At 37.3% G+C, this 20,875-nt stretch overlaps 7 protein-coding genes across 21 annotated transcripts; 4 read left to right on the forward strand and 3 right to left on the reverse strand.

The window, feature by feature from the left end:
• Positions 1-5: 5 nt before the first annotated feature.
• On the reverse strand, positions 6-1,262 carry LOC108862530 (uncharacterized protein At5g19025). The gene is made up of 2 exons (XM_018636688.2): positions 1,053-1,262; positions 6-957 (listed from the first exon to the last, which is right to left on the reverse strand). The coding sequence occupies exon 2, from the start codon at positions 809-811 to the stop codon at positions 191-193; it is 621 nt and encodes a 206-aa protein (XP_018492190.1). The 5' UTR covers positions 812-957; positions 1,053-1,262; the 3' UTR covers positions 6-190.
• Positions 1,263-1,395: 133 nt separating this feature from the next.
• Positions 1,396-4,346, forward strand: LOC108859427 (pre-rRNA-processing protein ESF1). The gene is made up of 7 exons (XM_018633325.2): positions 1,396-2,060; positions 2,156-2,230; positions 2,386-2,624; positions 2,709-2,871; positions 2,992-3,120; positions 3,225-3,853; positions 3,950-4,346. The coding sequence occupies exons 1-7, from the start codon at positions 1,485-1,487 to the stop codon at positions 4,209-4,211; spliced, it is 2,073 nt and encodes a 690-aa protein (XP_018488827.1). The 5' UTR covers positions 1,396-1,484; the 3' UTR covers positions 4,212-4,346.
• LOC130502077 (aspartic proteinase CDR1-like) lies at positions 4,289-9,739 on the forward strand. The gene is made up of 2 exons (XM_056996896.1): positions 4,289-4,383; positions 8,386-9,739. The coding sequence occupies exons 1-2, from the start codon at positions 4,289-4,291 to the stop codon at positions 9,737-9,739; spliced, it is 1,449 nt and encodes a 482-aa protein (XP_056852876.1).
• On the reverse strand, positions 4,488-7,375 carry LOC108859433 (polypyrimidine tract-binding protein homolog 1). Of its 2 annotated transcripts, none has more exons than XM_018633334.2 (10): positions 7,137-7,374; positions 6,833-7,042; positions 6,293-6,355; positions 6,129-6,202; positions 5,940-6,035; positions 5,769-5,826; positions 5,540-5,644; positions 5,374-5,455; positions 5,112-5,224; positions 4,488-4,933 (listed from the first exon to the last, which is right to left on the reverse strand). In XM_018633334.2, exons 1-10 carry the CDS (start codon positions 7,308-7,310, stop codon positions 4,709-4,711), a joined length of 1,200 nt encoding a protein of 399 aa, XP_018488836.1. In that variant the 5' UTR covers positions 7,311-7,374; the 3' UTR covers positions 4,488-4,708. The 2 variants fall into 2 exon arrangements, with proteins under 2 accessions (XP_018488836.1, XP_018488837.1); XM_018633335.2 differs by having other exon boundaries at positions 4,793-4,933; positions 5,046-5,224; positions 7,137-7,375.
• A 1,009-nt stretch (positions 9,740-10,748) lies between the features above and the next one.
• On the reverse strand, positions 10,749-12,276 carry LOC130502075 (uncharacterized). 2 transcript variants are annotated; one of them, XR_008940024.1, is made up of 8 exons: positions 12,117-12,276; positions 11,947-11,992; positions 11,725-11,819; positions 11,571-11,618; positions 11,383-11,483; positions 11,206-11,242; positions 11,059-11,123; positions 10,749-10,964 (listed from the first exon to the last, which is right to left on the reverse strand). XR_008940024.1 is itself a non-coding variant. In XM_056996893.1 (7 exons), exons 1-5 carry the CDS (start codon positions 12,270-12,272, stop codon positions 11,463-11,465), a joined length of 366 nt encoding a protein of 121 aa, XP_056852873.1. In that variant the 5' UTR covers positions 12,273-12,276; the 3' UTR covers positions 10,749-10,964; positions 11,059-11,242; positions 11,383-11,462. The 2 variants fall into 2 exon arrangements, 1 of the variants encoding a protein (XP_056852873.1); XM_056996893.1 differs by having other exon boundaries at positions 11,059-11,242.
• A 1,432-nt stretch (positions 12,277-13,708) lies between these two features.
• On the forward strand, positions 13,709-15,534 carry LOC108859434 (transcription factor MYB106). 2 transcript variants are annotated; one of them, XM_056996891.1, is made up of 5 exons: positions 13,709-14,066; positions 14,170-14,294; positions 14,376-14,505; positions 14,590-14,930; positions 15,009-15,534. In XM_056996891.1, the coding sequence occupies exons 1-5, from the start codon at positions 13,933-13,935 to the stop codon at positions 15,359-15,361; spliced, it is 1,083 nt and encodes a 360-aa protein (XP_056852871.1). In that variant the 5' UTR covers positions 13,709-13,932; the 3' UTR covers positions 15,362-15,534. The 2 variants fall into 2 exon arrangements, with proteins under 2 accessions (XP_056852871.1, XP_018488840.1); XM_018633338.2 differs by lacking the exon at positions 13,709-14,066 and having other exon boundaries at positions 14,126-14,294.
• A 1,190-nt stretch (positions 15,535-16,724) lies between these two features.
• LOC130502076 (uncharacterized) lies at positions 16,725-19,953 on the forward strand. 12 transcript variants are annotated; one of them, XM_056996894.1, is made up of 11 exons: positions 16,725-17,077; positions 17,254-17,545; positions 17,652-17,727; positions 18,300-18,330; positions 18,423-18,512; positions 18,598-18,648; positions 18,736-18,753; positions 18,868-18,926; positions 19,366-19,469; positions 19,556-19,710; positions 19,794-19,953. In XM_056996894.1, the coding sequence occupies exons 3-9, from the start codon at positions 17,660-17,662 to the stop codon at positions 19,373-19,375; spliced, it is 327 nt and encodes a 108-aa protein (XP_056852874.1). In that variant the 5' UTR covers positions 16,725-17,077; positions 17,254-17,545; positions 17,652-17,659; the 3' UTR covers positions 19,376-19,469; positions 19,556-19,710; positions 19,794-19,953. The 12 variants fall into 12 exon arrangements, 1 of the variants encoding a protein (XP_056852874.1); XR_008940028.1 differs by adding an exon at positions 19,046-19,143 and having other exon boundaries at positions 16,729-17,077; positions 18,598-18,753; XR_008940025.1 differs by adding an exon at positions 17,163-17,186 and having other exon boundaries at positions 16,730-17,077; positions 18,598-18,753.
• Positions 19,954-20,875: the final 922 nt, after the last annotated feature.

Here is a 20,875-nt window from a genome sequence, read left to right on the forward strand (position 1 = left end):
AGAGATTAAAAGCAAAATGATCTTTCACTATAACCAGTTTCCCACATTATCCTTACAATGCTTTATCCTCTCACTGTAACTTATTTTTATAACATATATAGATTAACACATTTATATAAGTTCTTTGTAAGAAAAAAAAAGAGAGTGTGTTTTGTGAGAAACAGAAGAAAAGTATAACAAGGATCTCATATCACTTCTTGATCTTACGCTGCTGTTTCTTTGGGCCGGAAACCACTAATCTCCTAACAGAACAACCACACCTGGCTCTGAAAACCAGGACGGCGCGGCCATTAGGAGGCGCCATCTTCTTAAGCTCAGCCTCCAGCTCGCGGTGATGGACACGAGGCAACTCAAGCCTCCCGCCCTTTTTGCCATAGCCGGAGCTGGTCTTGATGCAATCCTCAGTCTCAATCTGAATATCAAACTCAACGGCTTTCCTAAGCCCTTTGCAATTGGGCTTCCCGCATCGGTGCATAGTGCACAGGAGTATGACGAGCCAAGCGGAGATGGCGGCGCAGAAGACGCTCAGAGCTAAGGATCCGTACACTATAGGGTTCTGAAGGATCTCTGCTTTGACCAAAAGGGAGATGTCCGAGAAGAGGTGGATGGATGCGAGGGTGATGAGCTTGAGGTAAGGGAAGAAGAGGAAGGCGCAGGATGTGATGACGGCGATTAGGATGAAGACGTCGATGGCAGCGGAGTGAGAGCCTTGGCAGACGGGGAAGCTGGGGGATGCTGGGTGAGGTTTGCGGGTGGGCATAGCTTGGTCGACGGGATTGCAGACCGAGATTGAGCTATGCAAATATACCATCGAAGGAAACACAGAACAGAGCCGAATCTAAAAAGCTTTTGATCTTTCGTCTCACTAGAAACAAACAAAAAGAAGATCCAATCGAACGAGGAGGAATGGATTGGATCAAGGAGTTTAAAATCAGATTCGATCGCCCGATCAAAGTCCTGAAACGAATTTTCAGCAGATTGAATGGAAATAGAGAGAGAGAGAGAGAGAGAGAGCTCTGTTTGAATCTGATCGAGAAAATGGATTTATATACCTGATTAAACTGGATATGGTAAACCACAGAAACCGATCAAAAAAAGAGAGAAGCTGTATCGAATCGAAAGCGTGTCACCAGAGAAGAGACGGAAGGTTGGTGTGTCCTCAAGCGGGAATCTCAATCGTCGTCGTCGTCGTCGTCGTCATGATTTCAACTTCTTCTTCTTCTGAATGGAATGAAATGGAATCGTATGTGAGAGAGAGAGAGAGCAAGTGACACGCGTTTGTTTAGATAACTCTTTTTTTTTATTATTAAAATGACGTCGTATTGTCTTTTATGTCGTCATTACTCCAATTCCCTTTAGACTCTATATATATAGAGACAGAGAGAAGTTCGAGAGTTGTATAAAAACCCTAAAAAGAGCAGTGCGCAGCCTCTAAAACCCTACAAAAGAAGAAGTCTTTTTGATTCAATTCTCCAATCCAACAAATGGGTGGTTCGAAGCGAAAGAAGGGAGACAACGGCGGAGAGGAAGGTAAACAGATGATTACGGATTCGAGGTTTTCCAAGGCTCACACTGACCCCAGATTCCGTAGTCTTCCGAGGCGTGAATCCAAAGTCACAATTGACTCTCGTTTCAAAGGCGTCCTCACCGACAAGGCTTCTGCTCCGGTCGATAAGCGTGGCAAGCGTAGAAGACGAGGAAGTGCCAAAGATTCTCTCAAAGAGTATTATCGTATCGATGAAGAAGATGAGGAGAAGAATAAGAAGAAGAAGCAAAAGAGGAAGGAAGAAGATGAATCTGGTGGGGATGATGAGAGCGAGGGTGAAGAAGCATTGATGGCTCTGGAAGCTGAGGCCAGGCGGAGGAAATCGGAGCAAGTATCTGAAGATGAAGAAGAAGAAGAAGAGAGTAAGATTCCTTTGAAACTGGCGGCTTCCTCGGATGAAGAATCTGATGAGAACGCAGACTCTGAAGACAATGAGGATGTATCTGAAGAAGCAGAGGAGGATACTGACGAGGACGATGATGCTATGTATGATGACGATGGACCCGAAGTTGCTGTAAGTATACAGCTTTCCGTCTTTTGATTCCTTATATATATATGCATTTTGACTATAGGAACTATCACTCAAGTTTTGGTTTTTACGGTTTGTAGGAAGAGGAGGTAGCGAGTATCGAGAAAGAAACTCACAGACTCGCTATTGTCAACATGGACTGGAGATATGTCTCTGTAATTGCTTTCTTCTCTATCTTTTTTGTTTCAATACTAGTTTGCTCTCTCTTTTTACTCAAAGGTTTTAGCTTTTTGCTCACTAGGCAAAGCTTGTTGTATGAGTCTAGCAGTATTTGTTCTTATGGCTGCTATCTTCTTTATTTGTTACTTAGGCCAAAGACTTGTATGTTGTTTTAAATTCGTTTCTTCCCAAAGATGGGCGCCTTTTGTCTGTTGCGGTCTATCCATCAGAGTTTGGACTTGAGCGAATGAAACAAGAGGAAATCCATGGCCCGGCAATCGGTGGAGACAAGAAGAATGAAGATAACAGTGATGACGAGGATGAAGATGAAGATGAAGATGAAGACGTCATCAATGAGAGACTACGTGATTACGAAAAAAGTAGACTGAGGTAAGTTATCAGTCATTTACTCAAGGCTATATGTTGCTTGAATGGAGACTATTACTAAAACTCACACTTATTGTTCTGTTTCAGGTACTATTTTGCTGTTGCGGAATGTGATTCCAGTGCTACTGCTGATCACTTGTACAAACAATGTGATGGTATCGAGTTTGAGAGATCCTCTAACAAGCTCGACTTGAGATTTATTCCTGACTCCATGCAATTCAAACATCCACCTCGTGATACTGCCACCGAGGTGCATTCCTGCTCTACTTTCTATTCTTTTTGGTTTCTGTTATGCTTCTTATCTCCAAGCCTTGTTCCATATCAGTTTCATGGTGATCTGAAAGTTTTTTCTATAAAAAAAAAATTACAGGCTCCTGCTACTTATCAAGGTGTAGATTTTCATAGCCAAGCACTGCAGATGAGTAGGGTTGATGTTTCCTGGGATGAAGATGAGCCACACCGTGTGAGGACCTTAAAACAGGGATTTAACCCTGATCAGGTCTGTATGCTTATTTCTTTTAACCTTCTTCAAAATCAGGCAGCTATATATATATATATATAGCTGCAGTCGTTTGTGTTCTGATATATTTTCACAAATCATAGTTGGCAGACCTTGAGCTGAAGGAGTTTTTAGCTTCTGATGAGAGTGAATCTGATGATAGTGGTGATGATGATGAGGAAAAAAGGAAAGAAAAGTACCTAACTTTAATGGAATCCGGAGATGTTGATTCTGATAAAGACGAGGATGAGGAGAATGACCAGGATATGGTAGTAGAATTCAATACCGGGTTAGAAGATCTGAGTAACAAATTTCGTGAAAAGAAAGAAGAGAAGCCAGAAACGGTCTGGGAGGCACAACTGAGGAAGATGCGGGAGAAGAAGAAAGCTAGGAGGATGCAAAAGAAGGATGATGGTTCTTCAGATGATGATTCTGAGGATGACGACGACTATAACGTTGATCATAAGAAGAAGAAGAAGATGATGAATAAGAAGAAGGGTTTAGAGGAGAAATTAGCAGCAGACGAGAAAAGCTTGGCGGAGCTTGAGTTGATAGTAGCTGATGAGAATGGTAAAGGTCTAAAAGGGTATAACATTAAAGGAAAAGGTAAAAAGAGAAGTAAAGAGATGGCAGAAGATAAGATACCTTCAGCTGATCCTGACGATCAGAGATTCTCGGTTGCATTCACGGATCCTAACTATGCTCTAGACCCTACGAATCCACAGTTTAAAAGGTACGTTGATCCATAGTTTGAGATTTTTTTGTATTTGAGAATTGTGAAGTTGTTTTTATCATATGAATATATGTTGGTTTGTTTGCTTCTTGGCAGGAGTGCGACGTATGTTAAGCAATTAACTCAAAAGCAAAAGCAAGATCCAAGAAGCCAAGAAGAGCAAGTGAAAGATGTGGAGACAAAGACTACAGATGATGGCACGGTGGGACCTTCTAAGAAAAGGAGTTTTGCAGAGTCTGCTACTGTCAAGTCGATGAAGCTCAAGATGCAGCAGAAGGGTTCGGAGAAGAAGAAAGAAGGGACTGCCGAGTTGGCTCAGCGAGTGAAGAACAAAGCCAAAGCTTTATCAAAAAAATAAAAATGTCTTTTGTTTCCTTCATTCACATCAATTTTGTTTATCTTTTTATTCAGAATTCATTGCACTGATGTTTTGAAATGTTAACAGTTTCAGTTTTGATTCGACATTCAAATTGGATAATTTTTCATTTTCCTCTGTCGATGATCAAATCGGTTTATTGTTTATCAAAAATGTTGAGTGTTTCTACAAGTGAGCTTAAATCATTAGTAACAGCTGGTTGTAAATACTCAAATTTTCTATTCAACGAAGTTCCAATTCTTGCATAACATCTGCAAATAGCACACGCAATACTGGCGCCTGAAGCACGTTTTGATTTTATTACTGTTTTCCCACACTTAAACGTCTGTCTATTAAAACAGAGAAAAAACAAGAACAATCACACACACTTTTTTAAATGAAACATAACAAACTGGTGCAACCTAAGACATAGAAACTCCCAGTTCGGTCTTTGGACTGAGAGAGTAAATCCGTAATTTATGTAGAAAACAATAAATCAATCAACCATAGTAAGGAGGATGACCAGAAGAAGGTGAAGCCCCTGTGGGATCAGCTGATGGGTACATATATGAACTTCCACCATAACCTGCGTATTGTGTTTGCACCTGCCCATTCTGCCAACCCCCTGTTGTTGGCGCAGAAGCTTCAGCCACTCCGGGAACTTTTTGGCCCACGAGTAGGCTCAGATCAGGTAGTGTGTAGTCTCTGCTTTTGTCGCTAAATGCCTTCATTCAAGCACCAAGAAAATACAAGAAGGGAATTATTACTACCCAAAACAAAATAAAAGGAGTTGATTTACAGATTTCACTGAATTGTTGAAGAGTAAAAAAGGCATACGGTTCTTGAAGGCATCAGTTATTAATCTCTTTCCCACAACTCAAGAAAGCAACCAATCTTATGTACCTTTACATTGAGATCAGTATGACGAGAGTATGATAGTCGAAGCTTACAGTAGCCACCGTCATATATACAGTGTCCTTCCAGTGCTTCTTTCGCTATTGCCGCCGTTGCTATATCTACAGAGTGTCATGAAGCAAACCATGACTGTCTGTATTCAATTACTTAGCATACCCATAAGCTAATTTATAAAATACCGGAAACGTTCATAAAGGGGTTTGGATCAGATCACAATCAAATATCAAAGCAGATCATCAAGGTCGTGTACCAGAGTATTGAATTAAGGCTTGTGTTGAACCATTCTTCTCAAATATAGCAATCTTCTGGACAGTTCCATACGCGGAAAAGACCTATGAAAGCAAATTACATTATTAACTTTGACAGATTTAAGAATGCGGAGAAGCAGATAGGTGCATACTATTTTTATTCCTCACCGTGTGAAGAACATCCACAGTGACAGCATACTGCATGTTCTCAATTAAAGCAAGCAGGACATTGCTCTGAGTTTCTACCTTCTTTCCATCAGCACCCAAAGCAGGCTGAATGCAATGATGTCGAAGATGATCAGTAATATAACATAACACAGTCAATGTAAGAAAGGTCAAAGGTGGTGGAGAAATATTAGATAAAAAGGTGGCAAGGGCCTTGGAAGTAATATTTTACCTGCATAGACCCGTCCATTGCGGTATGATTCACTGGAAGGTATGGATTAGTGTAATCCCTGAGTAGTACGTAAAAGATTCAAACACGTGAATCAACTATTTTAACATAACGTTTCCAACATCACTGGCAGTATAATTCAGAGGCACGTTTGTAAGGGCTCAAAACTCCTACCTGCTACGGTGGGACTGAAACTTGATGTTTAGATCAGTATGAGCTGAATAAGACATTCGCAAATTGCAAGAGGCAACATGTTCTGGAAGCAGATATCTGAATTTTGCCAAAAAAATGAAGAAATTATCAGCAGAGCTTATATCGTATGGCGGAGGGTGGAAAGCATGCATAAAGAATAAGAGCATATACTTGGGTATACTTCTACCATCTAGCGCACTCCTTGCAGCTGAAGCAGTCTCCACATCAGTAAACTGAACTAGTGCCTGGCAGGTTACGACGGCAGATAATAAGTTGGACATTATTTCATTTTTTCCAATAAGGCAATACCTTGGAAACAAAACTCGATATCTAACCTGGAAACCAGCAGCTTTCTCAAAAGTGGCAATTTTGTGCACGAATCCAAAAGCAGAAAACACCTGAAACAAAAAGTTTGGATATGAGTGATGACCATAAGACAGTGGAGCGAATGGGGAATAAAAAAAAGGAAACCAAAGAAACTCAGATATTCCCGGACTGGGAGACTGAAAAAAAGAGAAAGAGTAAGGCCAGGTAAGTACAGAGAGACACCTGTCCATGAGAATGACGAACACGATACTAGTAATTTTCCAAAGTCTCTCCAGAAAGATTTTAATAAAGAGGCATCAACATCTGTGATTGAAGCATTTTTTTCATTAATGGTTGATACATACATTAACTGGAATAATATGTTCCAAGTGAGAAATTACTAAAACAAGTTTTGCTTAATACCAAAAGTTGAAATCTACTAAGCACAACACAATGCCTCAACCATGTATAAGCCTCAATCTAAAATTGGTATCAAATATAAACCAACAAGTCCTACAGAGAAGTAGCCACAAAAAATCAGTGAAGGTCAAAAGGAGGCAGTTAGTTACCAGATGGATGACATCGATGCTGACATGGTGAGATTCGACTCCTTCAAAGGTAACCAAGAGGACGTTTCCAGGGACTTCACCAGGACTCTGATTGTTCACAATCTCATGCCGATTAGAGTACTGTATATAAATAGTTTTCCCACGAATCTGTGCCGGCTCCGAAGATGAAGCATAATACGAAACCATTGATATCGCCTGATTCAACTCAGCCTGTTAAAAGGAACAGCTCAACCATCGATTTCACAATTCACAAAACTTAAACAATCTGATTGATTGAAGAGAAGAAGAAGAAGAAGATGTTTACGAATTCAACGAAGGCTTGGTTGCGATTGGCGCCGACATTGGTCTTCGTATTGACGATCTTTCCGAATCGTTTGCACAGGTCGATGAGCTCTTCTTCCACGCATTCCCACGGTAGATTCCGCAGGTGCACCACCTTCGACGGCGTCTGCGTGTACCGGAACTGTGAGCTCGACATCTCTAACTCCAACGATCACACACAGCCCTCGCCTCTTCTCTCAGCTTTCCTTTACTTGTGATCGGAATGGAATCTATACGGAAGCTCAAATCTCAGGCTATTTTTTCAAATCGGTCCTCCAAAACTTCGTTAATTTACGAATCATCCTACAATTTTCTTCTCTACATCCATAAGCCTGTTTAGCTTGTAGTTGAGTCGACACTGTTGATAAAGCCTATTAAGGGCCTGATAATTTTTCACGTAAGTCTCCCCGCGTTGGTCCATGAAAAGTAAAATATTCAAAAACTGGAAATAAGAAATTCGGGAAAAATGACAATTCAAGGGAATCTATCTTATTAAAACAGAAACATTTTGTTGGACCTAACATTTATTTTGTAAGTTTTTAAATTAAATACACTTTTATATTTTATAGTTAAACATACATTAAATCACTTTATGTTCCTTTCTTTATACTACTATCCATGTTTCCAAACAATATACTTATTTCTTTATACTACTATCAATGTTTCCAAACAATATATTTATTTTTTTATACTACTATCAATGTTTCCAAACAATATATTTTATACTACTATCAATGTTTCCAAATAATACAATAATTAATCTTAGTTATTTTATATCTATCATTTTCTCTTTAAAATTTTGTAGAAACGTCATAATTTTAAAGTTCACTATCATAAATTGCAAAATAGTAAACTTTAAAATTCGATTATAAGATTACAAATTATGAAGCTATTACAATTTAAATCCAATTAGATTACATATCGGTCATCCATCAGTTCAATCGGTTAGTCTCGGATTTTAGTAATTTTTTAATATGAATATTTTAAAAACATAAATTGAATTGTCAGATCTCTGGATTAACCGGTATAATCACAATCGGGTTGAATTTAAAAATACTGATTTAAATGCAAAAATATTTTAAATACACACTCTTTAAAATTTACCAAAATATTTGTTAAATTATTAGTGAAATTTTTCATCGTAAAATATTCCGCGCTTCAAAAGCGCGGGTCAAAATCTAGTTAACAATTAAGACTAAAAGTCCATATACTATAAAAATATGTGCATGAAGTTGCATATTGTCCCATTATTCGATCACAGTGTCTTCTGAAACCAGAATGATGAGCATGGCACTCTCTCTTCAAATCATTACAGCTCTTCTCTTTATTACCGTCGTCACTGTCTCCTCATCACCTCCCGACGGATTCACCATGGACCTAATCCACCGTCGTTCTAATTCATCTTCTACTGGTCGCTCTAACACTTACGATCAACTCCGATCATCTCCTTACGCCGACGTCATCTTTGATACTGCCTCCAGAGGAGGGTATCTTATGAAACTCCAAATCGGTACACCTCCTGTCGAGATCGAAGCAGTCATAGACACGGGAAGCGAAGTCATATGGACACAATGTTTGCCTTGTCTTAACTGCTACCACCAACGCAATCCAATATTCGACCCTTCGAAATCCTCCACCTACAAAGATCTAAGATGCAACAACACACCTGACCATTCTTGTGTTTATGATATTGTCTACGCAGACCAAAGCTATTCCCTAGGAAGCTTTGCTACCGAGACTGTCACGATGAAATCCACTTCTGGCCACTCCTATGTAATGCCTAAAACCATTATTGGATGTTCGCACAACAGCTCTGTGCATAGAAGATCCTATTCGGGCATTGTTGGTCTAAATTTGGGGCCGTTATCACTCGTCTCTCAGATGGGCAAACACATGCAAGGTGCAATTTCTTACTGCTTCTCCCCTGAGGGAAGAACTAGTAAGATCAACTTTGGAAGTAATGCTATTGTGTCAGGAGAAGGGACTGTATCGACCACTATGTTTATTCACAAGGAGAAACCTGCTTTCTATTACCTAAACCTAGACGCGGTCAGCATTGAGGAGACTCGCATTGAAACATTGGGGACACCGTTCCACGCCGTAGACGGGAACATAATCATAGACTCTGGTAGCACTTTCACCACCTTGCCCGCGAGCTACTGCAGCCTAGTGAGGGAGGCAGTGGAAAGGGTTGTTACAGCGGAACGAGTACCATCCCAGCACGATATGCTTTGCTACAAAACGGACACAATGGATATCTTTCCAGTGATCACAATGCATTTCAGTGGAGGTGCGGATCTTGTTTTGGGTAAAAACAATACGTATATGGATATTAATGGAGAAGCCATTTGTCTCATTGTTATATGTGGTAGTACTGAAGAAGAAGCTATTTTTGGTAACAAAGCACAGAACAACTTCTTGGTTGGTTATGATCTTTTTTCACGACTGGTTTCTTTTAAACCCACCGATTGTGGAGTTACACAAGACATACCAATAGACGACGACTCAATTTCTGCAGCATCGCTTTTTCAGTTTAACATTAAGTTTGTTTTATTTATTTTTGTCCTTTCATTAATTAGACTATAGAGAATGAATTTGTGTTATTTATATATTTCCTTACATTAATAACTAGATCTTTTACATACTAAATTTTCTTATTTTAATTTTGTTTTTGTTTATTTTAAATAGTTCTATATAATTTGAAACTAATTAATTGAAAATTTTCTACAATAGTAAAACACGTGAAGATATTTTTGATTTTCTTAAAGTATTGTTTTTTTTGACGAAAAGAAAAAAAAAAACAATACTTTAAGAAAATCAAAAATATCTTCACGTATTGATGATGATTATTGCTAAAAAAAATATTATAATATACTTTTAGCGTAAACATATACTTTTTATTGTTTTATTTAGCAAAAAAAGAAAAAAAAATATCTTCACGTGTTTTACTATTGTAGAAAATAGTTATCGTATTGAATTTAAAGTATTGTTATCGTATTGAATTTAATCTTGGTCTTTTTGTACTGCTTCAGACTTAACTTGACTAATAACATATGGAGTATGAAGAAGGTTTCAACATTCGATGTTAGGCTGAGTAATAAATTTCATGCATTGTTTATAAAATTAATAAGTAAGAATCATAAATGGTAATGCATTTTTTTCCTTCACCTTTATATATGTTTGGGTTGATACTTGTCATCAATATGAATTTGTTTTTTTTTTCTACCTTTGATGCTTTGCAATTGTCTTAAATTTCTGCTTGGTCATCCCATAAACAATACACGACCTGATGAGATTTTAAATAAGTTGGACTGATGGCAAGAACGCACGCAAAGGTAATTGCTCTGTTTGCTGCACTTTTATTGGCGCACTTTTAAAATATAAATAGACTACTCGATACTTGCTATATTTCAACCTACAAGCAGAGGAAGGTAATTGCTCTGTTTGTGCATTTGAGTAACGACCTTAAAAATCTGATGATGGTTACAAAATCTTTGCCCCCCCCCCCCCCAAAAAAAAAAAAAAAAAATCTTTGGCCCCTCTTCTTGGCTCATTGGTAGTTCTTTTTTTGATAACTCATTGGTAGTTCAGCAACATTATTGGTAGGACAAATGTTAGAGTCCTTAAATTATTTTATTATTATTTTTAAGGTAAGGACAATGTTAAGAGACATTAACAAAAATACAGATTATTGGTGGGACTTTATAACAAATGTTTCATCCTCTGTGATATTTACATATGTTCACAACACCAACAGAGGAAGTATAACCATGAAAGGATTCCAAGATCTCTCTATCGATTCCAGTGTGACCTAAACCAACATATGTTTGTATGTTTATAGACATGTCTAATTCATTCAAAGATTCGTACTTTGCATACATATGTTTGTATGTGTTTATATGTACCTGATTTGAAGACGTGGCAGAATCACCATGGCTTGAATCAATAGGCTTCTCCACAGTAGCCATCACTATAACAAACAACCAGAATTTGAAAAGAAGAGATCGATTGGAGACTGGAGCAATTAAGTGTCATAGAAGGCAAAAGCATACCTTTGATGGCAGCAGAGTACAACATTGCCTGATATTTCTGCAAAGGGACGAGTAAATAATTCAGAGAAGCTTAATAGAAACATACAAGTAGTAGTTGAGATATTGTCAGGAAGCTAATACAGAAACAAAGATTAAGTCAGAATAGAAAGAGAGAGAGAGAGAGTTGTAACAACTCACATCAATGGCTGAGGAAGAATCAAGAGGAGCAGGTGGTGGTGGCTTCATAGCAGATTCACGGAAGGCCTTAGTCTTTTCATTCACTTCATCCAATGTGTAAGCTGCACAACAAAATGAAACAAGAAGAATAATGAGAGATCTAAGATCGATTGCAACAGTGAAACTAGGATAAAGGAAAAAGAACACACCTTGTTGTCTTCATTGAAGCTTTTAGTGGTCTGAGTACCGCATGTGACCTGTTGTTGATTCCAGAAGATGAGTTTTTTAAAAAAGTTATGAAATGGTGAATGGAATATAAGAACAGAGTTGGTAGAGACGAACATAGTTTTAGAAAAACCTAACCTGAATTTCGAAGCTTTTGGATTTGGGAGTCTGAAACACTTCTCCTTTCTGAGCCCACGACAACTTCTTATGCAAAAATATCAGTTTCCAAGGAACTTTGCAAGAGAAAACGCCATATATCAAAATTAATCCTTATGCTAAAGTCCATATACACAGTCGTATCAAGATCAGCTATAAATCAATCTGACCATTCAAAGCTCAATCTAAGCTAAAATGAAATACCTTTAACAAACCAAAATGATGCGAGGTGGCCTTGTTCTTCTGAGTCCTAGCCATCGAGGACATACATAAAATGGAACAAACCACCCAGATTAACACAGAAAAATCAGTCAATTTTCTTAATTGAAAAGATCAAATGTTTCGAATATACATCTCTATGCATCCAAAATTACCTCATCTTCGATTTCTTTGATCTTCTGCATAATAGTCGACATGGTTGGAATTACAGTAGAGTAAGTTTCACAGATGCAGCAGAGGTAAAGATGATGAAGAAACAGAGACGGAGAGAGGAAGAGAAGAAAAACAGACATCGCTTTTTTTTTTTCCATCGGCCACTCCAACGACGACACGTTACAGCTAAGGACGCGTAAACTTGTATCTAAGCTAAGGACGTCCTTAGGTTAATTGCACATTTTTGATTTATTTTTTGTCAAATAATGGCTTAGGACAAACCTAAGATGCACCGATAATAGTGCTTTTACTTCTCTCAATTTTTGCATGGGAGGTTGAGCTACGTGGATAGATGTGATTTTGGCAGGTGGCATCTACGGAGCTTAGTTTGAACTGTTTGGACCATAATGAGTAGAAGCTGTCAATATGAATCAGCAAAGACATTTAAAAGAGTTGTCCCCATTGTCCTTTACATCCAATGTGAAATTTTTCGTACTAAGAAAAAAACACTGTTGCTTTTCTTTTTGTCTTTATTGGTAGAATTCTTGGGCCTATGAGTTTTGTCTTAAGGTTTCTCTGCCCACCTCAATAAATCCTTTCTTTGATGCCATGGAGCACACTATGATACACACTTTCTTTGTTTGGTCTAGTAAAATCTCTTTAATGTCACCGTCACTGCCATTAATCGTCTACCTTTCTTGGCAGCAAAAAGTTTATCTCTGTCAACAAAGGTTGATCACCTGTAAACTATTCAAACCATGTATGCTAAAACCAAAACATTAAAGTAAACTGATAAAAAGTTGAGAAATAAGATATCAATTCTTAGTTAAATCTAAGATAGTCAGTTGCCAGCTAGATTATGAGATAAGTTAGTCAGTTTCCTGCTAGATTGATGAGAAATGTAGCTGCAGAAATCATACATGATCAACGTATGGTAAATTGCATAGTAAATACTGGTTTTTACATCACCAGTAACTATTTTTGGTGGTTATGTTTCTGGATGCTTTTGATCATTCAGTGTCTATTTATGTTTATCTTTGTGAAAAGAAAAGATCTTCTGGTGACTTGACACCAAGAACAGTGTATCAGCTAGTGGGACTTTCATTAAATGGTGAAGGAATCACACAAGGAAAGGTTTTTCATCTCCTTTCTTCTTGCTCCCCTCCACTAAAGTGCTTCCTCTGTTCATTTATAAGGTTAGCAATCTCTTGAATAGTTAAAGTGGCCTGTATACATACGACACTGTAAAAGTTTCAAAATACATTTACTACCATCATCAATCATCTCTGTCTAATTTGCTTTTCCCATTATAGTGCCAGCTTCCTCTTCTTCACCGCCATTTAACAGCATTTACTACTGTGCAGTTTCTAGTAAAAGCTAACTAAAATGTGAAAGGAACAAAAAACGTTTTTTTATATATAAAGAAATATAACTAGGTAACTAGTAATAGCTAGCTAAGAGAGAGAACACGATAGTATCTTTGTAGATGTCAAGAAACCATAGCTCATTAGCATACCTGTAATAAGAAACCTAGAGCATACCCTATCTAGTGTAAAACAAAAGTTTCGAGAAGTAATAATAGCGGATGTAAACATGTAGGGATCAGAGTAAACCTTGACACGAGAGAAAGCTGGCGAAACTAACAAGGATGGTTTACTTAGATGTCAAAGCTTTTCAAGATGTTGACCTGAAAACTTACTCCTGGTTCTGAAATTAACCGTTTTTTACCTTGATGTGGGTACTCTGTTGGGTGTTTAAAAGGAAATCAAGGTGTTTGAGCCACAAAGGTAATAATTCAACTAGGTCCCATCTAATTGAATGCCAATCCATGTCAAAGACCGAGAAAAGGGGAGCTTACAGAACCTAAACAGAGACATCTTCTGTTGCGTCTCTCCCTCTTATAAATCAGACCCCAAGCCAAGAGAGCAGATTTTGTGGATCATCATGTTCATGTAGTGACTAGTACTATCTCCTCATTACAGAGAGTGGATCATATTGAAGATATTTTTAAATTTAGTAGGTTCGCAGCCTTAGTTTGTGTCAAATAATGGGAAGATCGCCATGCTGTGATAAGGATGGTTTAAAGAAAGGTCCCTGGACACCAGAAGAGGATCAGAAACTCTTGGCTTACATTGAAGAACATGGCCATGGAAGCTGGCGCTCTTTGCCTGAGAAAGCCGGTAACTTCCAAATTATCTTTTATTTCCTCTTCCAACAAACCAAATATTCATCTATTGAAACCTTCTTTGGGTTCCATATAGGTCTCCAAAGATGTGGAAAGAGTTGCAGACTCAGATGGACTAATTACCTAAGACCTGACATCAAGAGAGGCAAGTTCAGTGTACAAGAAGAACAAACCATCATTCAACTCCACGCTCTCCTCGGAAACAGGTGAGAAGACTCTCAAATCACCAGAGAGTAGGTACGTTGATCTTTTTTGTCATTTCTTGATCTATCCTCTTGATTTTCTCACAGATGGTCAGCGATTGCAACTCACTTACCGAAAAGGACAGACAACGAGATCAAGAACTACTGGAACACACACTTGAAGAAACGTCTGGTCAAAATGGGGATAGATCCAGTGACACACAAGCACAAAAACGAGACTCTCTTGTCTTCCACAGGTCAATCTAATAAGAACTTAGCCACGCTTAGCCACATGGCACAATGGGAGAGTGCTCGGCTCGAAGCTGAAGCAAGGCTAGCTAGAGAATCAAAGCTTCTCCATTTACAGCATTACCAAAACAAGAAAGCAGCAGCTCCTAGTCTTTGCTTGACTCACAAGGCATCAACAAATTGGACAAAACCAAACGAAGGTAATAAGCAGTAGATATTGTGATCTCAAAAAACTAAAGACTTCTTTTATAACATAGATACAATGGAAATATTGACAGGAATGGGAGATCATCAACTGCTTGAGTCTCCGACATCGACGGTGACATTCTCCGAGAATCTCCCTCCCATGATCATGCATTTAGGTATCCCTACGGGAAATAGAAACAGCAGAGTCGCCGTCTCTTCCGAACACGACGACTGGATGAGACAAATCAACTGTCCAGAAGAAGGAATCGAAGAGGGATTCACGAGCCTCTTACTCAGTGATTCAGTTGATCGGAGTCTCTCCGCCGGTAAAAACGCGGTCGAGGTCAATGAGAGTGAATATAGCTACTATGAGGATAACAAGAACTACTGGAATACCATTCTCAACTTGGTGGATTCCTCACCGTCCGACGATGTTCTGATCTAAGGCTCCCCACCAGTAATTCCGCCAAATTTTTTAAAAATTCTCATATTGTTGTTATGTTGATAGCTTCCAAAACTGTTTCTACTTTCTTTACTTTATTTATATATGATGATGATTATATCATGGTCTTATGATGAAAAACTTCATGAAAATGACCATTTGGCAATATATGTGATACTCCTTCTTTTTTTTGCTTAATTGAATGGCAGTAAATCCATTTACAATCTATATGTAATTTTATGCTGTGTATATTAGAAATTTAGAACTAGTAAACAATTGATGTTTTTTTTGTGCTAAAAACAACATTTGATGTTTTATTAAACAATTGATGATTAATAGTACATTTTGATGTTTTAACATAAAATAAAAAATTTATTCTTAAAGGACTACAATTATTATGCTCATAAGCACTCTTCATTTTAATTATTTTATTTTTATGTAAAGAGATGTGAATGTGGGATGTAATAAAAACAACACGTTGACATCTATACTATACTAAAAAGTAGGCCTGGGCGTTCGGGTACCCGTTGGCGTTCGGATCGGGTTTTTCGGATTTTCGGGTTTTCGGGTTTACGCTCCTAGGTCCCATAGTAAAATTTCATTAGTACGGGTCGGGTTCGGATAATAACACTTCGGGTTCGGTTAAAAATTATATTGCATCCTAAAACCCATAAAGTAACCATATATCTTTCGGGTTCGGGTTATATCGGTTCGGTTCGGATATAACCAAAGTAAAAAAACAAAAACTTAAAGAAAAACATAAAGAAAAACAACTAAATTAATAAAAATTAATCTATCATACATAAAATTGCTAAAATAACAATAAAATGTTAAATCAAACATGAAAACAAACATTATTTGTAAACAATATACATTATATTATAGAGAGTATACTTGTTATTCCAATGAACAAATTATAAATTACTTATTTATAACTAATTGTGTACTTAAAATATTTTTAATATTGTTAACATTGTTAATATTTATTATTATATATCATATTACCACGAATATTAAATTTAATAACTAAAATACTTATATATATATTTCAAAATATTTATATTAACTATTAGTTTCGGATTTTTCGGGTTACCCGTTCGGGTTCGGTTAATAACACTTCGGGTTCGGATATTTTTTATACCACCCTACAAAACCCGTTCGGATATTTTTACATTTCGGGTCGGATAACGGGTCGGGTTTTTCGGTTCGGGTTCGGTTCGAATTTCGGGTTCCGGATATTATGCCCAGGCCTACTAAAAAGCAAATATTCTCAAAGGAGAGAGTGTCCAACTCAGCAAATTAAATCATGCAATTAGGGAGCTTCAATCTGCCATGTCATTTTTGTTAAATATTGATCAAAATGAAAAACATCAAGGTCTCAACTTCCATCGCTTCTCTAAGAAAAAAGTGTTACAGAAACCCAACCATCAATTTTTATTTGCACCGTCAATCTTCTTCTTCTTCCTACCCTATAAACAATTTTTAACTGATCTCTTCATTTCCTGCCATGCAATTTTCTTCTTCTTTTCGATTCAACATAGATCCAGTGATTTGAAAAAGTTTGAGATTTAATCACCAAGCCAACGTGCCAAGCAGCTTCCTTTCTCTTCCTCCAGCTCCGTGCTAATCCGTAAGGATTCGATCAGTGCGAAGAAACAAAGCACTGGATTTGGGATCAGCATGTGTGCAAGCTTCTATGCGCATCCCCTAATCATTCAGGTTCCATCTCTTTTTGTTTCCTCTCTCTCAATATCGTGCATCTTCCCTCATGAAGATTTATGATGCATTCGTTGGAGCTGTTTAGTAGGTTCAGAGTTGCAGAAACATGGTAAGATTATTCCTGACTCTCTCGAACCTGACTCTCTCTCTTATATTTGATCCATGTCTTCTTACAGTGTCTAACAAAGAGATCTCGAACTGGATCCTGTGAGATTAGTTGAAATCAATCAAGTATTGGAATCAATCCATCAAGCTTTTCACCACCAGGTTCCATATCTTTCTCATTCACGAACTTCCTTTCAATCTGAACCCAATTTTTTTAATCATGCTTTCGTTGGAACTGGTTGGTACTAAACATGTGAGCTGCAAAAACTGGATAAAGATTATTCTGAGTCTCTCAGATGCTTAGTACAGCTACGTAATCTTCCCTTCCCCTTCTCCCTATCTTATTTTGTTATAATTGATAAGGTAAAAGCTTAATAATGTGATTATTATCTTATAAGTTGCAGGTATGGGTTCTGTAAAATCAGTATATGAAATTCATTGTATAAATTCTTTTGATCCCGTGCAACAGGTCAAGTCATGGTGGCGGTGGATTCTGTGGTCCTCCAATCGTCGGAGTATACGTCTCCCCCCATCTTCCCCACTCCGTAAGACCCTCTTTCCTCTGTTTTTATTTCCTTTTGGTCTTCTGATTTGGATCTGAGCAAAATCTTAGCTTCCCTCGGCCATGAATCCTCAGGTTAGTACATGATCAGACCTGCATATTTGTAGGCACCATATGCAATCGGGTTATATTGGATTTGATAGAAATAAACACCTCTTGCTTTGTCAAAATGTATTTCCTTTACTTGTGACATGCATATAGTTCGTTGTTGGTCATTGAACAACCCCTTCTTAATTTCTTCATTTTTCTCACTTAAACAAATTCTTATATTTACCTTCCAATAACTATTTATCATTACACTTTTACATGTAAAATGAACCACTTGATTTACTTTCTCACATGTGACGCTTTCTTTCAGATACATGAACCACTTGATTTACTTTCTTACATTAATTCTCTGCTCTTTGTAGCATGATTCTTTTGTAGCATGATCCTTTTGTTTATTGATTTTCTGAGATTTCTGTAGTCAACCCTTTATCCAAGTGATAGCTCACGGATTACGTGTTTCATCAAAATCTTATTTAAAATGTTTCATAATAATTATTTATGTGATAGGGTATTTATGGAAGACGGATCTAAAGACAAAGTAAGTAAGATGAGGATGAAGTGTTTGTGTTCCAGTGAACAAATAATACTTTAGGATGAAGAAGACAACCGATCCTAGCTTGGTGTATGCAGGGACTACAATGTAAGTTCAGATTTATCCATTGCAGTGAGCTAGAAGAAGCAGAGTTATCTCTGTGTGAGACAAGTTCCTTGCACTACGAGGTTTGTTTTTCTTCATCTCCCGTGAGCTTTACTTTTTGCACATGGAAGAAAAATATCATGTATCATTGTGTTGTTATTGTTTCAGGGAGAGCTCTTTTGGGAAGAATTGAGACTGAAAGGAAAACATAGTATGAAGGCAGGATTGCTCCTCCTTCGATGTCTATTAATTTGCTGTGTTATATTGATTGTCTAATATATTGTTCTTAAAGTAAAATCTCTCCAGGGTCTAGAAGGTTCCAAGGTACAAATAACAATCTTTTTCTTTTAATTATGTACTTCATCTGTAAGTGTTGATCAAGAGACATCCTTCTTGATTTTATTTGCTTAATTAATAACCATCTCAATATTTTCCCAGATATCCAAAGGAACCAGCCAAAATCAGGCTTGCGAAGCAGACATGACTACCAAAAAAAGGTAACACAAGAAGGCTAGATGACACTTTTGTTGTTGACTCATTCTTTGGGGTCGCTTTGATTTGAGTGGTTTTCTGGTTCTTGACAAAATTCAAGTTTTGATTTTGTTTTGTTAATGAGTTTGGCTATGGACACCAATGATTGAAGCGATGCATAAATGATAGTCTGGTGATGCATTAGAGCTTAAACAAATTTCATGATATATTCAACCGCTTTCTGTGAGTTTTCTGAGCTCTCACATGCTATAAACCGTTTTTTTCTCTGAGAAGGCAAACAATTTTAGAGAGTTTCTCAAAGTGAATGTTGTATGCTAATGTTGAACTTAGGTTGCCATAGTTTACTTCACGAGATATTTGACATATATTTCTATGTGGTAGGCATTAGAGGAGAACATTTATTTCTACTGTTATGAGGCTGCTCTGATATTTTGTTGATCACAGGGAACAATAGACAGACTAGATCGATTCTGTCTTCATGTCCAGACGATCTCGCCCTCAGTTCAACCTAATTCGGCGAAAGCAATTGAGTTTTCCGGAGTTGGGCAGTAAGTAATCCCTGAAGAACCTTTAACTGAAACACACATGGTATCAAACTAAAGCTTTTATAAAATCGACTGCTTATTCATTATAGGGAAAGTTTGCACAGAGAAGACTAACTATGAAGGAAGAGATCCAGAGAAGGACAATACAGGCCGAGTGCTTGATCTAACTAAAGGTAAGGAGAAAAAAAACTCAAATGAACATCATCATCACCGTCGCCATCATTCTGATACTTCATTTCATATCGTGAGTTCCATCTTATTTCTATTACTAGATCTCCTGGGTTTTGTCAAAGTATTTGATTAAAAGTTATGGTATCAACATTACAGTCTGGAATATTTTTAAGTCGAACTAATTGATTCTACTACCAAATCGCAACGCTGTGAATGGCTTTAAGCTATTTAAAATCATCTATCACGGTCCCATCAGCTGTTCTTCTTCTAGGAGGCTGCCTCTTCGCCTGTAAGTTATTGATCACATGATACACAAGATTCTAAACTGAAAACCTATGTTGGCCTACTTCCTTACTAAATCACCAAAGACGAGAGTTCTTGGCGATACCATAGGACTTGGCTCTGCCTTTCTTTTCTCTTTGGTCTTTGGTAAGCTCCCCTTGGGAAGAAGATAACGCTGTCTTTCATGTATATGTTCAAAAGTGTGTCAAAATCTAATTCCATCGGACATAATTTGCTGTTTTTTCTACGACTTTCTTGCAGGGTTTCGCTTGGCATCTTCCCGAAAACTGGTCCCAGCAGGCCTCAGCATGTCGTTCTTTGCAATGGTGCATAAGCTCGATAGTTTAACCTGTGGCTGTATCCGGCTTTGCTATGTTGTTGCCTCTGCTATAGCCTGATGAGCATAGCCCTTTAGCCAAATAGAAATTCCTAAAATCATGTATCAAACACAAAGTTTTGCTTTTGCCCACACCCCAATAAGTGTGTATAGAGTAAATAGTGATAATCAAACACAGATGCATTTTCTTTACAGCCAAAGTTTTTTTTTTTTTTTGGATAAAACACAGCCGAAAGTTTGTAGTTATTTGATCGTTAATGAACCATGTTGTAAGAAAAAATTGAATATATATGTGACCAACTCTTTGAATAACAAAAGTTTCTCTTTAAGGTACATGTATGTGAAATTTTAGAAATAATATTATAAATATTTGGAGATTAAGAAGGCAACAAAATTTCAGAATAATAATAAATTATATTGTGATATGCATTATATTTATGAAATATAACATATATAGAAATTTAATATTTGTTGGTTGTTATATTTCGATCTGTATTTTTAGACTATTTCTAGGTTGAATAATATAATAGTTTTTAATGTAAAAACAACCATATATATAATTATGTAATACACAAACTAATAAAATAAACATCAATTAAATAATAATTTTAATTTAGAA

Source organism: Raphanus sativus, unplaced genomic scaffold, assembly GCF_000801105.2.
Source record: "Raphanus sativus cultivar WK10039 unplaced genomic scaffold, ASM80110v3 Scaffold0414, whole genome shotgun sequence".
Classification (NCBI taxonomy): Eukaryota; Viridiplantae; Streptophyta; class Magnoliopsida; order Brassicales; family Brassicaceae; genus Raphanus; species Raphanus sativus.

Bases quoted from the DNA above. Each gene is read 5' to 3' on its own strand.
- LOC108859433 (XM_018633334.2), bottom strand. From the start codon at position 7,310: ATGTCGAGCTCACAGTTCCGGTACACGCAGACGCCGTCGAAGGTGGTG. The intron at 6,203-6,292 runs GTTAGATATCGA...GTAACCTGCCAG, and splicing joins AGAAAGCTGCTGGTTTCCAG to GCACTAGTTCAGTTTACTGA. The intron at 6,036-6,128 runs GTATATGCTCTT...GGCAAAATTCAG, and splicing joins GATGGTAGAAGTATACCCAA to ATATCTGCTTCCAGAACATG.
- LOC108859427 (XM_018633325.2), top strand. From the start codon at position 1,485: ATGGGTGGTTCGAAGCGAAAGAAGGGAGACAACGGCGGAGAGGAAGGT. The intron at 2,231-2,385 runs GTAATTGCTTTC...TTTGTTACTTAG, and splicing joins TGGACTGGAGATATGTCTCT to GCCAAAGACTTGTATGTTGT. The intron at 2,625-2,708 runs GTAAGTTATCAG...GTTCTGTTTCAG, and splicing joins TACGAAAAAAGTAGACTGAG to GTACTATTTTGCTGTTGCGG.
- LOC108862530 (XM_018636688.2), bottom strand. From the start codon at position 811: ATGGTATATTTGCATAGCTCAATCTCGGTCTGCAATCCCGTCGACCAA.
- LOC130502077 (XM_056996896.1), top strand. From the start codon at position 4,289: ATGTTAACAGTTTCAGTTTTGATTCGACATTCAAATTGGATAATTTTT. The intron at 4,384-8,385 runs GTTGAGTGTTTC...ATGTGCATGAAG, and splicing joins GTTTATTGTTTATCAAAAAT to TTGCATATTGTCCCATTATT.
- LOC130502075 (XM_056996893.1), bottom strand. From the start codon at position 12,272: ATGGAAAAAAAAAAAGCGATGTCTGTTTTTCTTCTCTTCCTCTCTCCG. The intron at 11,993-12,116 runs GTAATTTTGGAT...CTCGATGGCTAG, and splicing joins TCAAAGAAATCGAAGATGAG to GACTCAGAAGAACAAGGCCA. The intron at 11,820-11,946 runs GTATTTCATTTT...TCTCTTGCAAAG, and splicing joins ATCATTTTGGTTTGTTAAAG to TTCCTTGGAAACTGATATTT.
- LOC108859434 (XM_056996891.1), top strand. From the start codon at position 13,933: ATGCCAATCCATGTCAAAGACCGAGAAAAGGGGAGCTTACAGAACCTA. The intron at 14,506-14,589 runs GTGAGAAGACTC...ATTTTCTCACAG, and splicing joins CACGCTCTCCTCGGAAACAG to ATGGTCAGCGATTGCAACTC. The intron at 14,931-15,008 runs GTAATAAGCAGT...AAATATTGACAG, and splicing joins TTGGACAAAACCAAACGAAG to GAATGGGAGATCATCAACTG.
- LOC130502076 (XM_056996894.1), top strand. From the start codon at position 17,660: ATGGTGGCGGTGGATTCTGTGGTCCTCCAATCGTCGGAGTATACGTCT. The intron at 17,728-18,299 runs GTAAGACCCTCT...TTTATGTGATAG, and splicing joins CCCCCCATCTTCCCCACTCC to GGTATTTATGGAAGACGGAT. The intron at 18,513-18,597 runs GTTTGTTTTTCT...TTATTGTTTCAG, and splicing joins CAAGTTCCTTGCACTACGAG to GGAGAGCTCTTTTGGGAAGA.